The 15442-nt window shown below is 37.4% G+C and overlaps 1 protein-coding gene across 1 annotated transcript in view; it reads right to left on the bottom strand.

The window, feature by feature from the left end:
- The window catches only part of CD96 (CD96 molecule), a 90778-nt gene extending 77500 nt beyond the window's left edge, over positions 1-13278 (bottom strand). The window contains 4 exon segments of the mRNA XM_078352416.1: positions 2904-3087; positions 7181-7326; positions 10770-10918; positions 13112-13278. Coding sequence (XP_078208542.1) covers positions 2904-3087; positions 7181-7326; positions 10770-10918; positions 13112-13202 — 570 coding nt within the window. The 5' untranslated portion in view covers positions 13203-13278.
- Positions 13279-15442: the final 2164 nt, after the last annotated feature.

The following is a 15442-nucleotide window of genomic DNA, read 5'->3' as shown; positions in this document are numbered from 1 at the left end:
ATGAGAGAAGCAAATAGATTTTGACATTTAGGAAGGAAATGCATGGTAGCATTTTAATCAGTACATTTGCCAACACCAGGTTCCCTTTGAAGAAAGGTTTCTTCAGAAGGATTCTTCAGGTTGTCTGTATCATGATGCATTCTTTACGGTGGCAGCGTGACTTGAGGTTCTAGTGGATGTTTAAGACTCACCCTCTCACTGTGTGACCTTACCTGCACTCTCTCTGGCCTTCATTTATTTTAAATGCCCTGGCCGAACACAAAGGTATGTTGATATGGCCTTCTTAGTTTCTTTAAAGGAAGCTACTTGATAAAGCATGCTTTTTCAGTTGTCAAGTCTTTGATACTTCATGAGCTGCCACTCATTAAACAATCAAACAGCATGAATTTAGTGATCATCAATTTAATATGAGAATAATGAATAAGACTGGGGGGGAAAGGGACAAATACAAATTTGTTAAATTATTTATTAAGTATTTATGAGCACCTATGTTTTGGACTCTATTCTAGATGGTAGATATTTTTGAAATGAGCCATACAACTTTTTGTCCAGAAGCTCAGAGTCACAGAAAAGACACACACCAAAGACTTTACATTTGCTTACAAAAACAGATTACACACCATGAGGCAAGAACACTCCAGTAAAAATATCGACAGTAAAGCTTTATTAAACCAGTTGCCATTCTTAGTGAATTTGTGATAACTGGGATAGGAACTTTCTGCCCTCTTGGGGGAAAATATTGGTAACACAAGCAGGGCATGCATTTCATCACTAAAAGGTTTAGTGTAGTACATTTCTGCCCCCCTGAGGTGATCCCACTTCTTAAGCTTTTTCTCAGAACTGTGTTGTGTCATGTTTGTTAAGAACAGTGGACCTATACTCGTCCTAATGATAATGTCCAGGAAGCCTTGCATTTTGGAAAGCAAATCCTATATGGGGCATACATGTCTTGTGACAAATGACAAAGAGACACTGTAGGGTTTTAAGCCATTTGTGAAAGTTATTTTAAAATATAATTCTTTTTATTACTATTTGAAAAATACCTAGACAGTGAAAAGTTATCAGTAGGTTGTATTTAAAATCCTTTGCACAAGTCAATTATTTTGGGTATGGCACAAACCCAAAGAAATGTTTTTACATATAAGGTCTAGCTTCTGAGACTGTCCACAAGAATCTAGGTAGCTTGTAATGTGAATAATAAACCACCCCAATCACAGTATTTTCCAAATTGTGCCAGCTGTTACATTCAGGAGGTTCTTCTGTGAGTTTTATAAGAATTTTTAAATTCTCTGTTTTCATTTTGATAAACATATAAAAATTAACATACAGTAATTGAATCATATTCTGTATCACCTAAATGAATGCCCTGTTCTATGATTCTTGAAATCATGTTTATCATCATCTCTGTAATTGTGTTTGTCTCTCTTATCATTTGTTTCTAACAGTTTTGGGGTTTACGGTATACAGTGATTAGTAGCTGGCTGCCATTTGGTTGGCTAAAGTTCCAGTGACACAGTTCTTTCATATTTATTATTATACTCCTGATGATTTTGTTTATGAGAAAAAAACTCAGAAAATTTTAGTTTTTACGATTAAATTTAGATTTTAAACTAAACTGATACGTTAGGCAGAATAATGTAGACTAAGGATAAAATATCGAAGGCAGACAAAGTAAACAAATGATATAGTTACGTGAAGGGTTAGGCCAAATTACATCATACATCTGAATAGATGAAGATCTGCATAGATGAACTCTGCAGTATTTCAAGTGAGAAAAGCAGTGGGAGAATTTAGTCATCACACAGGACATGGGAAGCAACTTCATAGTTGGCCCACCATAACTGCCAAAGTGAAATTTTTAAAATTTACAATAGGGTTATAGTTTAGAGTGTTTTAGCAAAATAATAGACCAGTATTTATTTTTGATCTACACATCAAAATAATAGCCCAATATTTATTTTTGCTCTACACCTCATTTTTCATTTTTTGAGATGGAGTCTTGCTCTGTCGCCCAGGCTGGAGTGCAGTGGCGCAATCTCGGCTCACTGCAACCTCTGCCTCACAGATTCAAGTGATTCTCCTGCCTCAGACTCCTGAGTAGCTGGGATTACAGGGTGTGCACCACCACACCTGGCTAATTTTTATATTTTTAGTAGAGATGGGGTTTCACCATGTTAGTCCAGCTGGTCTTGAACACCTGACCTTGTGATCCACCTGCCTCGGCCTCCTAAAGTGCTGATATTACAGGTGTGAGCCACCATGTCTGGCCTACATCATTTTTAAATTGGAAAATTTTTCATAAAAATACAGATTTCTGGCTTTTTTTTTTAATGAGAAGGCATGGCAATTATAGGCCTGCAGCCCCTTGTGGCATTAATAGAGCTGGGCAGTGGCTGTTTCTTATACAAGTCCTGCATGTCTCATATACACTTCCTGCTTATATTTCACAAGCACTAGAATTTGTGCTTCTCAGCCTAAGCCAACGTTGTGTATTTCCCAGGGTGCAGTAGTAAGTGTTTTTGGAAAAGGGAGTCTGTAGCTCTGCATATGTTGTTTGTAAAACAAGTATTTGTAAGTCGGGGCTTCTGCTGAATATGGCTCCTCTCTGGGGCACTATCACACTTCGTTCTTTCTGTAATCATAGTTTGTTGTATAGCTAGAAATAAAAATCAACCTTTAGAAGCAAATTTATAAATTAATTTACTGCATTCATAGACTCAGAGGCTTGCTGTGAGAAGGAATCTGAATGTCCTCTCCTTCCTTCCCCACCCCTCCTCCCACCCCTGGCATAATGCCTGCCTGTCATCTAGTGTGCTTCCTTCCCTATTATTACTGCTTATTCATTTTACTTCATTAATGTTTAAAGACCATTGCAGTTATTCTCTGAAAAGGGCAACACTTACCACCAACCATGCATAGGTGAGCTCAGATGAAATTTCTGAGGAGCTATTTTGAAAGCATGGTATTTCCAGAGTCCGATTTATCTCTATTTCTATTGTATGGTTGATTTTCCACTCATCTGGTGTAACTGTAACAAACATAAGGTAGAAAATACATGAATCTCCGATTGGTTTGTAAAGTGCTTTTTGTCAAAGAGACAAAGACAGTTTTAGTATAGAGATTCAGCTATCCTCAGAGTGCACGTATAAAGCAGAGAGGCAAACCCCCACTATAGTCATTGTATAAGAGTCACTGAGGAGCACAGAATTGTTGCTAAACACTGAAAAATTACAAGGAAACAACTGAACAGAATCGAACTCATCATTTGCCACGTTCCTCTGCGTTAGCCCCAAGTTGGTGCTTTAATCGTGAGTTTCCATTTCCTTGATCACATAGAATATAAAACTTCATAACCTGGCCTTAATTGTCTTCTTATTTTGATGGACTTTATTTTTTAGAGTAGTTTTAGGTTCACAGCAAAATTGAGCAGAAAGTATAAAGCTCCCAGTACATCTACTGCCTCGACTCCCCCACAGCCTCCACCACTGTGGACATCCTGTTCCAGCGGCACATTTGTTACAATTAATGAACCCACACTGGCACGAAGTTCATAGTTTACATTAGGGTTTACTCTGAATTTTGTATATTCTATGAGTTTGGACAATGTGTAATGACATGTATCCACCATTATAGTATCATACGTCATAGTTTTGCTGCCCTAAAATCTGATCTTTTGACAGTCTTTATATCTAATAATCTTCCTAGAACTTATAAAAAAACGTTCCTTCAACAAAGGAATGACACAAAAATAGATAAGGGAGCTTTGAGGAAGCAGTGTTAATTATTTTCATTTTTAAGGTAGTAGAAGATAAATATCCATTTTGTAGTCTTTCCCATTGGGAAAGTTGTATATACATATGTGCAAATTGTGAGTAAACTCTAACACCAAAAGAAAGGTATAAATAAAGGCAACTCTATCATCCAAATATCCTAAAAATCTTATATTCTTTTTTCTATATTTATTCAAATCTTGTTTGCATACATGCATGTTTTCTTGTAGTCTGCAATCCTATTTACCAATGAATGTTATATATACTGTTACTTTAAATGTTTTGTGTGATTCTTGAACTATTTTTGATTTACCTTTATGGGGAGTTTGTGTCACTTTATCATATGTACCAACCATCATCCATTTAGTCATTTCCAATTATTGAATCATTGTGCTCTTGCAGCCTGGGTTTTTTAACTTTTAAACCATTACATGCTATACAGCAAGGATCATCCTTATGCTAATAGCTTTACTCTGACCATTCAGCTACTTAAGGTAAACTCTCAGAAGTGTAATTAATGGATCACTGAGTATGAGCATTCTTATTGCTACTAACATTGTGTGTATATATAAATATGTTATATAACAGTATAACTGTTATACAGTATTAGTCCAGCAAAATAAAAAGACAAAGCCTAGGCTATGAAACTTTATATTCTATCTGATCAAGGAAATGAAACCTGAAGATTAAAGCACCACTTAAGGTCTAAAAATTATATATATGTATAATTATACACACACACACATAAAATACATGCTATACAACAGTACACATATTTTAATGGAGTATTTCTCAGTTTATAAATTTTATATCTAGCCTTTAGACATTTGTTATGCTTTAATCTCTCACCAATAGCAGCTATACTATCTACTGATAACCCCTTTCTCCTCCTTTTCCTAATTAAAGCCAGAACTTCTCATAGAGTACATCTTCCCCATAGCATTTCCAAATAGTAGTCATATATTTTCTTGCACTCTTAATTCATCAAGTTCTGGAGGTAGGATCAGTACTTTCCTTGCTCTCTGCTGCTGTTTCCAAATACTACTCCAAATTCATAATGGAAAATAAGAGCCTTGTCCCTTAAGGTAAAGCAGTACTTAGTGATCACACTTCAAAATGGAGCTGTTTGTACACTACCTCTGCTATCATAATTTTTTGACTTATTTGCATACCACCATTACTACTATTTAATTTTATTCTTGAAATGATTGTAGTTGTTTTACTTATATATATATTTCTTTAAAATATACTGATTTGGGCACTAATATCTGTGAAGTCCATGCAATACAACTGTTAGTTATATTTTAATGAATATCAGTAAATATGTAAGTATTACATTTTTGTAAACTTTGTCCAGATTCCAGGAAGCTGGCAGGATAAGTGGCATTACTTTTTGAATATTCCTGAAACCCTGTATAAAAACAAAGGTGATAACTAGGATAACCAAACTAAAAATACATAGGCAATTTCTACAAGAACACTAGCTACCCACACATCCCTGGTAACTGTTGGGGGAAATTCACTGAGCCACTGTGTTATCAGCAACTGTGCAGAAAGGAACATAGGAAGATCGACTTCTTCTGATGGATCTTAGAACTTGAGAACCCACACTACCTGTCTCTGCCTAGTAACAGGTAATTGCTGGAAAGACAGGCAGATTAGTCCAAGAATAGTAGCTGAAATGGAAAAGAGAGTTTGCAGACACCAAATGACCAGTGTCTTCAACAAAAATAAGAAATGGGTTGTCAGTGCTGGAGCAAAAATGTCTTCTCAGGACACATGCCATGGGGAGAAAAAACTGCTGGATGTAGAATCCAATAAAACAGGACAGGTCCAATAAGAGAAATCAAAGAGGCAATTTAGACAAAAGTGAGGGATAGAAGCAAAGGAAATCCACTCAGAAAGTACAATGGCAAATTTCTTACCTTGAAAATAACAGAAGAGGGATTCCAGGGATACTGAACACTCTAGAAAAGCTAGCCTGGCCCACTCTTCTGTGATAGGAATGCATTTAACTTAAACATGAGCAATAGAAAGGGAATGAGATAGAATAACCTATAAGGATAACAGAAGCGAAAAGAGAATAAAGAAAAAAACAACATTCCTACAACAACAAGAGCATATTATCACAAAATGACAGCAAAGTAAATGATAACTACAGCCAAATTATCCAAAATAAGCTAAAAGAAAGAAAATAATGTAAACTGTGAACAACTTTGGAAAGTTCCCAATGAGTCCAGTGGAAGAAAAAAGCTTACAAAATATAGGTAAGAAAATTCACAAAAGGGTTAGAAATAATAATTTTTAAAAAATCACTCCAGAAATTAAGACAAAATTATAACAAAAGCAGAAACCTAGAAACACAAAAGCTAATTCATTAAAATACATTTTAAAAATAGTATGAGGGAAATTTTGAAATAAATTAATATGTAATTATAAAATACAAGAAAAAACTGACAAAAGAGATTCAAAAAATGATATGCAAAGAAGATAAAATATATGTACAATAGAAGACGTTAAAAAAGATCACTAAACAGAACAAATATCAAAAACTGTAATTCAAGAAAAATATAAAATTTAACACAACTAGAAAATACACATTAAGTGATTACAAAATAGGAAAACAGACCCAGAATGGACAACATTAAGTATGTTCATATAAAAGTACTGAGCAAAGACAAACATGGGGAAAATTTAGATTGTTATTAGCTTTGTGAGAGCAGTCCTTTGCCAGAAAACAGTACAGTAACATAGTTAATATACTCAAGGAAAGAAAATGTGAACCAAAGATTTTATATTCAGCAAAATTAACCTTTTAATATAAAGACTACAGAAAAATGCTAGAGTTATGCAAGAACTCAGAGAATATTGCTGCTATGAGCATTTCCTGAGGATTCTCCAGTAGAATACATTTCAGGCTGGAGATGCATTTACATGAAGGTTAGTGGTAAATGTTGATTATGTGTTTACCTTTAGCACTAAGAATATATAATTGTTATAAGAAAGGGAATAGTAATGAATACATGTTTTTAAATAAAGATACAATTGAAATATCAAAATATGAGGAGTAGGAATGAGGGACTTCTGGTTATGGGGACATGAGGAGGTCAGTAAAAACAGACAAGTACAAAACTGGGCAAACGTGCTTAAAAAGCAACAATTTTAGGTCCTTGGAAATTGACTCAAGGTAATTATTAAATTGTGAAGCATTTCTTCTTGAAAAATCACCAGAGCTTTAGTAAAAACAGCAGGAGTCTTCAGTCTTTTTGCCTACAGCTCCTTCCATTCCCTTCTCTAACTTGGTCATTAAGAAATGTAGTTTTAGCCACATGGAGCAGGTTGCAAAAACCAGCAGTTTTTTTTCCACAACGTGCAGACTTAAATTAGGTCTAAGGGTGGAAACCTTTCACCTTTTCCCATAATAGGGACACACTTGGTAGGTTCCAAAAACCTGAAGCTTGGTTAGTTTGACTTCGTATTCCCATTGGGAGTGCTTGTCTCTCTGAAATGCATGTTGAAATTTGGTTTCCACTGTGACAGTATTAGGAGGTAGAATCTTTGGGAGGGGATAGGGAAGAGCTCTCATAAGTGGCATTAATGCTGTTATAAAAGGGAGAGTTGATTCCCCTTTTGTCTCTTGCCTTCTGCCTTACCACCATGTGAAGACATGGCATTTCTCCCCTCCAGAGGATTTAGCAAGCAGGCCCTCACCAGATGTCAATAGCTTGATCTTGGACATTCTCAACCTCCAGAACTGTGAGAAAACAAATATCTATCATTTCTTTTTTTAAATTTATTTTATTTTTTATTTTTGAGACGGAGTTTCGCTCTTTTTACCCAGGCTGGAGTGCAATGGTGCAATCTCGGCTCACCGCAACCTCCGCCTCCTGGGTTCAGGCAATTCTCCTGCCTCAGCCTCCTGTAGCTGGGATTACAGGCACGCGCCATCGTGCCCAGCTAATTTTTTGTATTTTTAGTAGAGACGGGGTTTCACCATGTTGACCAGGATGGTCTCGATCTGTTGACCTTGTGATCCACCCGCCTCGGCCTCCCAAAGTACTGGGATTACAGGCTTGAGCCACCATGCCCAGCCAATATCTATCATTTCTAAAGTATCCAGTCTGTGGTATTCTGTTAGAGCAGCACAAAACAAAGACAGTGACAGACCAGAGAGACCTTTAACATGGAGGTCCTTCATGGAATGGCTAAGATAAGGACTTCACATATTATACCCTGGCTAGGAAACTACACACTGAGTGGGGGAGATCTGAAAGAGCTTAGCAAAAAGTAAAAGCCAAGGAAGTCTGGCAACTTGGAATGCAGTCCCTGATTGACACACAAATCTATGTATAAACAGTGGAAGCCTAATGGGGTTAACGTGTTTGAGCGTGACTTTTGCCAAAATCACTGGTGGACCAGGAAAGTGGTTTTGCCAATGCAGGGGCAACTTCTTGCAAGCCAAATTTAAAAATAACTATTTGTATTAAAATCTGAGCAGAGAGATCAATGGCTTTGAGCTGCAAAGGAGGCATTCAATTTAAGCACAGATAAGTTACTAAAATAAAATGAACCTAAATAAGACAGAATATAGAGTTGCAACATATATATATATTCTATACTCCGTCTATAAATATATATGTATATATATTAAAATGTCCAGTTTTCAACAAAAAATTATGAGACATTGAGAAAACAGGAATGTGTGACCCATAATCAGGAAAAAAGCAGTTGCAGCTGACTCTGGGCAGACCCAGGTGTTGAATTTAAAGACTCCAAAGAAGCTATTATTAGTCTATTAAAAGGATTAAATCAAGAGATGACAATGACTCAATAAAGAGAAAATGTTAGTGGAGAAATAGAAAACTATAAAATGAAGCAAATGCATATTTTAGAGTTGAAATGTTAATAAAAATGAAAAATTTGCTAGATGTTCTCAATAGCAAATTTGAGATGGCTGAAGAAAGAATTAGTGTATTTGAACATTGTTCAATATAAAGTATCTAATTTTTTAAATTTTCACTTTAACTTTAGATGCATAATGTATCTGGCATTTCTTCCCATGTTCTCTCTCCCCACCCTCCCCACCCCCCACTGTCTCTCTCCATCCCCCACAACTGTCCCCAGTATGTGATGCTCCTCTCCCTAAGTCCACATGTTCTCATTGTTCAACACCCACCTATGAGTGAGAACATGAGGTGTTTGATTTTCTGTTCTTTTGTCAGCTTGCTGAGAATGATGGTTTCCAGATTCATCCAAGTCCCTACAAAGGACATGAACTCATCGTTTTTTATGGCTGCATAGTATTCCATGGTGTATATGTACTGCAATTTCTTTGTCCATTCTGTCATTGATGGGCATTTGGGTTGGTTCCAGGTCTTTCCTATTGTATACAGGGCTGTAGTCAACATATGTGTGCTTGTGTCTTTATAGTAGAATGATTTATAGTTCTTTGGGTTTATACCTAGTAATGGGATTGCTGGGTCAAATGGAATTTCTATTTCTAGATCCTTGAGAAATTGCCACACACTGTCTTCCACAATGGTTGAACTAATTTACACTCCCACCAACTGTGTTAGACTGTTCCTATTTCTCCACATCCTCTCCAACATCTGTTGTCTCCAGATTTTTTAATGATTGCCATTCTAACTGGTGTGAGATGATATCTCAATGTGGTTTTGATTTGCATTTCCCTAATGACCAGTGACGATGAGCATTTTTTCATATGTTTGTTGGCCTCATGTATGTCTTCTTTTAAAAAGTGTCTGCTCATATCCTTCGCCCACTTTTGAATGGGCTTCTTTTTTTCTTGTATATCTGTTTTAGTTCTTTGTAGATTCTGGATATTAGCCCTTTGTTAGATGGGTAGATTGCAAAAATATTTTCCCATTCTGTTGGTTGCTGATTTGCTCGTATGATGGTTTCTTTTGCTGTACAGAAGCTCTGACTTTTCATGAGATCCCATTTGTCTATCTTGGCTTTTATTGCCATTGCTTTTGGTGTTTTAGTCATGAAGTACTTGCCTATGCCTATGTCCTGTATGGTTTTGCCTATGTTTTCTTATAGTGTTTTTATGATGTTAGGTTCTATGTTTAAATCTTTAATTCATCTGGAGTTAATTTTAGTGTAAGGAGACAGGTAGGGGTCCAGTTTCTACTTTCTGCATATTGCTAGCCAGTTTTCCCCACACCATTTATTAAACATGGAGTCCTTTCCCCATTGTTTGTTTTTGTCATGTTTATCAAAGATGAGATGGTTGCAGATGTGTGGTGTTGCTTCTGGGGCCTCTGTTCTGTTCCATTGGTCTATGTCTCTGTTTTGGTACCAGTACCATGCTGTTTTGATGACTGTAGCCTTATAGTATAGTTTGAAGTTCAGCAGTGTGACTGCCAGCTTTGTTCTTTTTGCTTAGGATTGTCTTGGCTATGCGGGCTCTCTTGTGGTTCCATATGAAGTTTAAAGTAGTTTTTTCCAAAGTATCTAATCTTAAGGGAGAAAAAGGATGGGAAGAAATGAAAACAGCTTCAGAGCCAGATAGGACAGTATCAAGTATGCTAACATACATGAAACAGGAGTAATAGAAGAAGAAGTGAAAGAGTAAAGGGATGGACCAAATATTTGATGAAAGAATGGGCAAAACCTTCACCTATTTGATTATTTAAAAATTTTCTTAAAATTAATCTACACATCCAAGAACTTTAACAAAACGGGACTAGGACAAACACAGTCAGTCATGTGGACACAATGTAATCAAACTTCTGAAAACCAAAAAGAAAGAATAAATTATATAAGTAGCAATTGAAAGGAGCAGAAAACAAGGAAACAAAAACAAAAAGTCATCCCATGCAGCAGACTAATAACATCACTAGTGGCTCATTTTAATCAGAAAGAATGGAGATCTGAATATGTATTCCAAGTACTAAGAGAGTCACAATCCACTCAGAATTCTACATCCAGTGAAATTATCCTTTAAAATTAAAAATGAAAAAATCTGAAAGAATTCATTGCAAATAGATTTGTCTTACAGGAAATACTAAAGTCCTGTATCTGCACCAAGATGCCTATCTTCTGTGTTTGGCAGGTCAGGTTGACATCAGAGCCAAGTGGAGCATAAATGTCTTCTTCTGTATTGAAAGTTTGTTCCCAAACTCCTGAAAAGGAAGAACATGAGCCATGAGTTTAAATAATTCACATAGAATGACTCTATTAAAAACCCTAAGTCATTTCAGTAAGGTGAGGAAGCAACTGAGGAAATTTCTCCCTGGCTGCTTTAGGGGTGGAAGAGAGCTTGTGTCTGACTCAGATAGTGATGCATGAGACAATATAAATGAGGAGGGAGTGACGTAAAGAAGCTAGAGGAAATTACTGACTTCTAAAATTTTTCTATGTGTTTGACCAAAACATAATTGAAGGTTTCTGACTACCTGTGAATAAAATTAAGCCTATTTGAAAATTGAAGCACACCAGCAAACTTAGCATGACAGTTCTTTTTATGTTTAATAAAATTGGCTTTTTGGGTTATAAAACAACAGCTGAATATGATACACGTGATGCTTTCTGAAACTGCAAAAAAACTAATAGGTTTATAGCAATTTTTTTTAAAGATACATATTTACAAAGGCCTTTCATATGTTATCTTGTTTAATCCCCTTCACATGCCACAGGTGATGTTGTTAACCCCTTTTTAATCAAGGCAGAAACTGGGGCACAGAGAGATTTAAGGGTTTGCTCAAGGCATACCTCCAGGCCAGGCAAGGTGGCTCATGCTTGTAATCCCAGCACTTTCGAAGGTCAAGGCAGGTGAATCATGAGGTCAAGGGATTGAGACCATCCTGGCCAACATGGTGAAACTCCGTCCCTACTAAAAATACAAGAATTAGCTGGGCATGGTGGCATACACCTGTAGTCCCAGCTACTTGGGAGGCTGAGGCGGGAGAATTGCTTGAACCTGGGAGGTGGAGGTTGCAGTGAACTGAGATTGTGCCACTGCACTCCAGCCTGGTGACAGAGCCAGACTCCGTCTCAAAAAAAAAAAAAAAAAAACAAGTCACACCTCCAGTAAAAGATCGAATTCAGTTGCCAAGAGTCTGTAGTCTTTCTACAACCCTTATAGCCACAAACTGCCTCCCCAGTTCAGTCTCGTTGATTAGAGTAAGAAATGTGGCTTTCAGTATATCACGGTTGAAAAGACCTCATCTAACCTTAGGTAGAGGTTCCACTCAGTATCACCTCTAATAATCCATAGTCCTGAAATACTAGACATACGTAGAGCCTGTTTCCCATCAGCAGTCTGATCAAGTGATACAGGACACTTAAAATGTGTTAGGCATTAAGACCGTGACATGCCTTCAGTTATGTTGGCCTCAGTTTTAGAATTAACATGGAATCCTGTTACAGAAATGATATATTACTGTGACAAGTACCACTGCAGTTCACAAAAGGAAAAGATAAAAAGATGACAAGCAACTGAGAAGAAACAAGCCTCTTAAAAGTAAAAGTACTTGACAAATGGGAATTATCATATTTTTGTGGATGCAAAAGTCTGGTAGGTAGAGGTTAGTACAGTTTCATGTAACTTGCTTTGAGCTATCCTTTGCCTGAAAATATGGCTCTGATCCCATCTACAGCATTATGTTCCAAAATCTCCTTTGATTTAGAAATTCTCCTTAATATTTTCATAGCTACATCTGAAAAGCACAGTTAATTCTTAAGACACTCAGGTTTACTATAATACTCTCATGCTGTGGAATACAGAGCTAATCTTCCTTCTCTTTTTAAATGGGCCCTGTAGGCTCTTGTTCGCACTGTCATAGGATTCCACTTTGTCTCCCAGGTTCATATCTACACATGCCTCGTTAAAATTCAACGTGTATTCAACTCCCAAAGACCTTAGTATTTGGAGGAGAAATACTTGTTATATCCATAAGAAGAAGAGTACTTGAGAGAGAAAAAAGTTAAGTAAGGATCTCTGAGCGTTGATGGCTTTGTGATTTTTAATTTTTCCGCATTCATTTTGACAACCGTTTGGAGAGCATTTCATTTCCAAGAAACACAATTTCTCAATTACTCCAGAGATCCTGTGAGAAAGGAAATGGGTGAAAATGCCTCAGAGCAGTGGCACAAATGACCCATTCCCTTCTTATTTTTAGTGTTCATTAGTAATCGTTTCTATATTCTAGCATCTCTTCTACATCTGCCACTTAAATAGGTAACTGAAATCCTTGGTAACAATTTGCCCTTTGGTGATCAATTTCAGCAGCAGTAACGAGGCATTTTAAATGAACACAGGCCCCATCCACCCCTAAACAGCCCAGCTGACAAGAAGGGACAATTGGAAGTCTTACCCTTGATAAAATGTATCTGGATGATACAGACAGCACAGTATTTCCATTTTTTCTCCATTGTCTTTTGAAGACCGTGGGCCAGCATTTCCATAATGATCACAAAGTCAATTGATATTTTAAAGCAAACTCCAGCCTCCCACTTCGTGCTAAAAAACCTCAAATCTACCACACATGCCTGGGTCTGTTTATCGCTTGGCAAGCCCCCAGGAAATGAAACTTAGACAGGAAAGTAATGTGGTTCAGGGCTGAGTGTAACCTTCAACAGAACAGTGTTGAAATTCTTCTCTGAAATCAGTATATCACCTTCTTTAAAAGACTTTTCAGCATCCAAAGAGTCTCTTATTCAGGATCTCTGTTGTCAGTCAAGCTGTGTCTAAAATCCAAACAAAGGATATCATGCAGAGCAGTTGGCAATGTGCTTTTCATACATTTCTTTTCAAGAGCACAAAGTCATTTAACAAATGTGAGCTTGGTGTCTTTCATAATAGTTTTTCTGTTCAATCTTAAGATATGTTTTCTTTCCAGAATTGCCCTGGGGTGAAAGAACAAAGAATTAGCACATTTAATTTTAATAAAGTAACAGAGAATAGTGTCAGCTATCAAACCAAATTTTATTGTCTCTCCTTTGCAGGGAAATGCACATTTCCTGGGAGTGAAGAAGTGAGGGCTACTTTTCTACCCCTCCTCTGGGAAGGTTGGAGGTCAGATAGAGAAGTCTCCCACCAGGTTGGCTGGAGCCCTTTTTTACTGACTGCAGAAGAGCTTATCCATGCCTAAGCCAAAGCAGGGCAGTCACAATCAGAATCCAAAGGCAGAGAATTCCCACCTCAGCGAGGTATTGGGCTTATTACATCTGCCTAGTTACTCCTATTTACACAGAACCGCAACCAGGTTTCAGTAAAGTGACCCCTTGGTGAAATGTCTGGCTATTCGTAGAAGATGATGATGACTATTCCCTGCTATGATTCTCTGATTTAATTGTATTAGTTTTTCAGGCTGGGATAAAATAGGCTGTCATGACCCTCCAACATCAAGAAAACAAGCATTAGGCTGTGGACTACCGTATAAGTTTGATGGACAAAGAATAGCAACAAATAAACGTGTGTCTTTATGCAACCATATGAATGGTTAAAATATCCTGTGACTCTAATCTCATTACTAGAATATAGGCACCACCTAGCAAGAAAAAGACAAATGAAAAGGCCAGTTGTAATCCTGAGATGGGATTCTTTTCAGGTCAGGTGGAGATAATTTTGGCCAGGTTGTGGTCATGTATACACCAATCTCTCCTATGCAAGAACTTGCAGGGAATATGGACAGTGCTAAGACAGAAGAAAATGCTTTCGGCCTTCAGGAGATTAAAGTTTAGATGGGAAAAGAGAGGTTTTCATGTAAATAGATAAGGGCTACTGTCTTCCTGGGTGTCCAGACCACCCCCTCTACCACCACTGCATGTACTTGCCATGATAATTACCATATTATTCCTCAGCTAGTCGTTTCCTGCAGAATTGAGAAGATGTACTTACTGCTTGCCTAGTCTAGTGCTCCCCAAGCCTTTCTTATCACCCCTTCCCATCATCCCACGAGTTTCAGGTCACTGGGGATATTGGGTCAGGCGGTGCTGACAGTGATTTTCCAGGGAAGGCTGGGGAACTCAAAGTCCTTGAGACATAACTGCTCTGGGTAGCTTCATTCTTCCCATTGCCCCTGGAGATTCTAGTCAATCAACGTTATGAAGCGTAGCAGCAAAAATAGTCCTGGGGATGCACTATGAAGAGCCTGATTTGCACACTGGCATCCCTCTTAATTCGGGACGCATTATAAGCCTAGAAAAGGGATTCTATGATCCCACTCCATTTTTCCTATTAAGAGGAGTTTACCTAAGTAGAAACCAATACAAATCTAATTTATTGAATTCTCTAAGAACAATACCCTCTTTGGGGTAGTTAGAATGCTCCTATTTCTTACAGTATTGAAGTGAAGCAATTGTTCCAAAAAGTCCTTGAACTCAGAAACAGAGAAATAGTCATTTATCTCCAGTGTTACACACTTATTTTCAGTAGAATTCTTGCCTCTCATTGGGGTTGGGCTGCCTGAGCCACCCATTTAGTGACGATACGGCAAATCTGTCCTCTGGGTATGGTTCAGGGCTTAGTTCATGATTCTTCCATCTAGAAATTTCTATGGCCTGAAGCCATCATATTTGACTAATTTTCCTTTGGGACCCACCCAGGTTCTGCGAGAATAACAATTTCAGATGTGTGACCACAGAATATTAACTGAATGCTTACATATCGGGTATCCTGCAGCTGCGAGACCCAGGTGACAGCC

The sequence above is a fragment of the Callithrix jacchus genome, chromosome 15, assembly GCF_049354715.1.
Source record: "Callithrix jacchus isolate 240 chromosome 15, calJac240_pri, whole genome shotgun sequence".
Taxonomy (NCBI): Eukaryota; Metazoa; Chordata; class Mammalia; order Primates; family Cebidae; genus Callithrix; species Callithrix jacchus.
The sequence above is the reverse complement of the archived record's forward strand: the minus strand, read 5'-3'. Positions and strand labels throughout refer to the sequence as shown.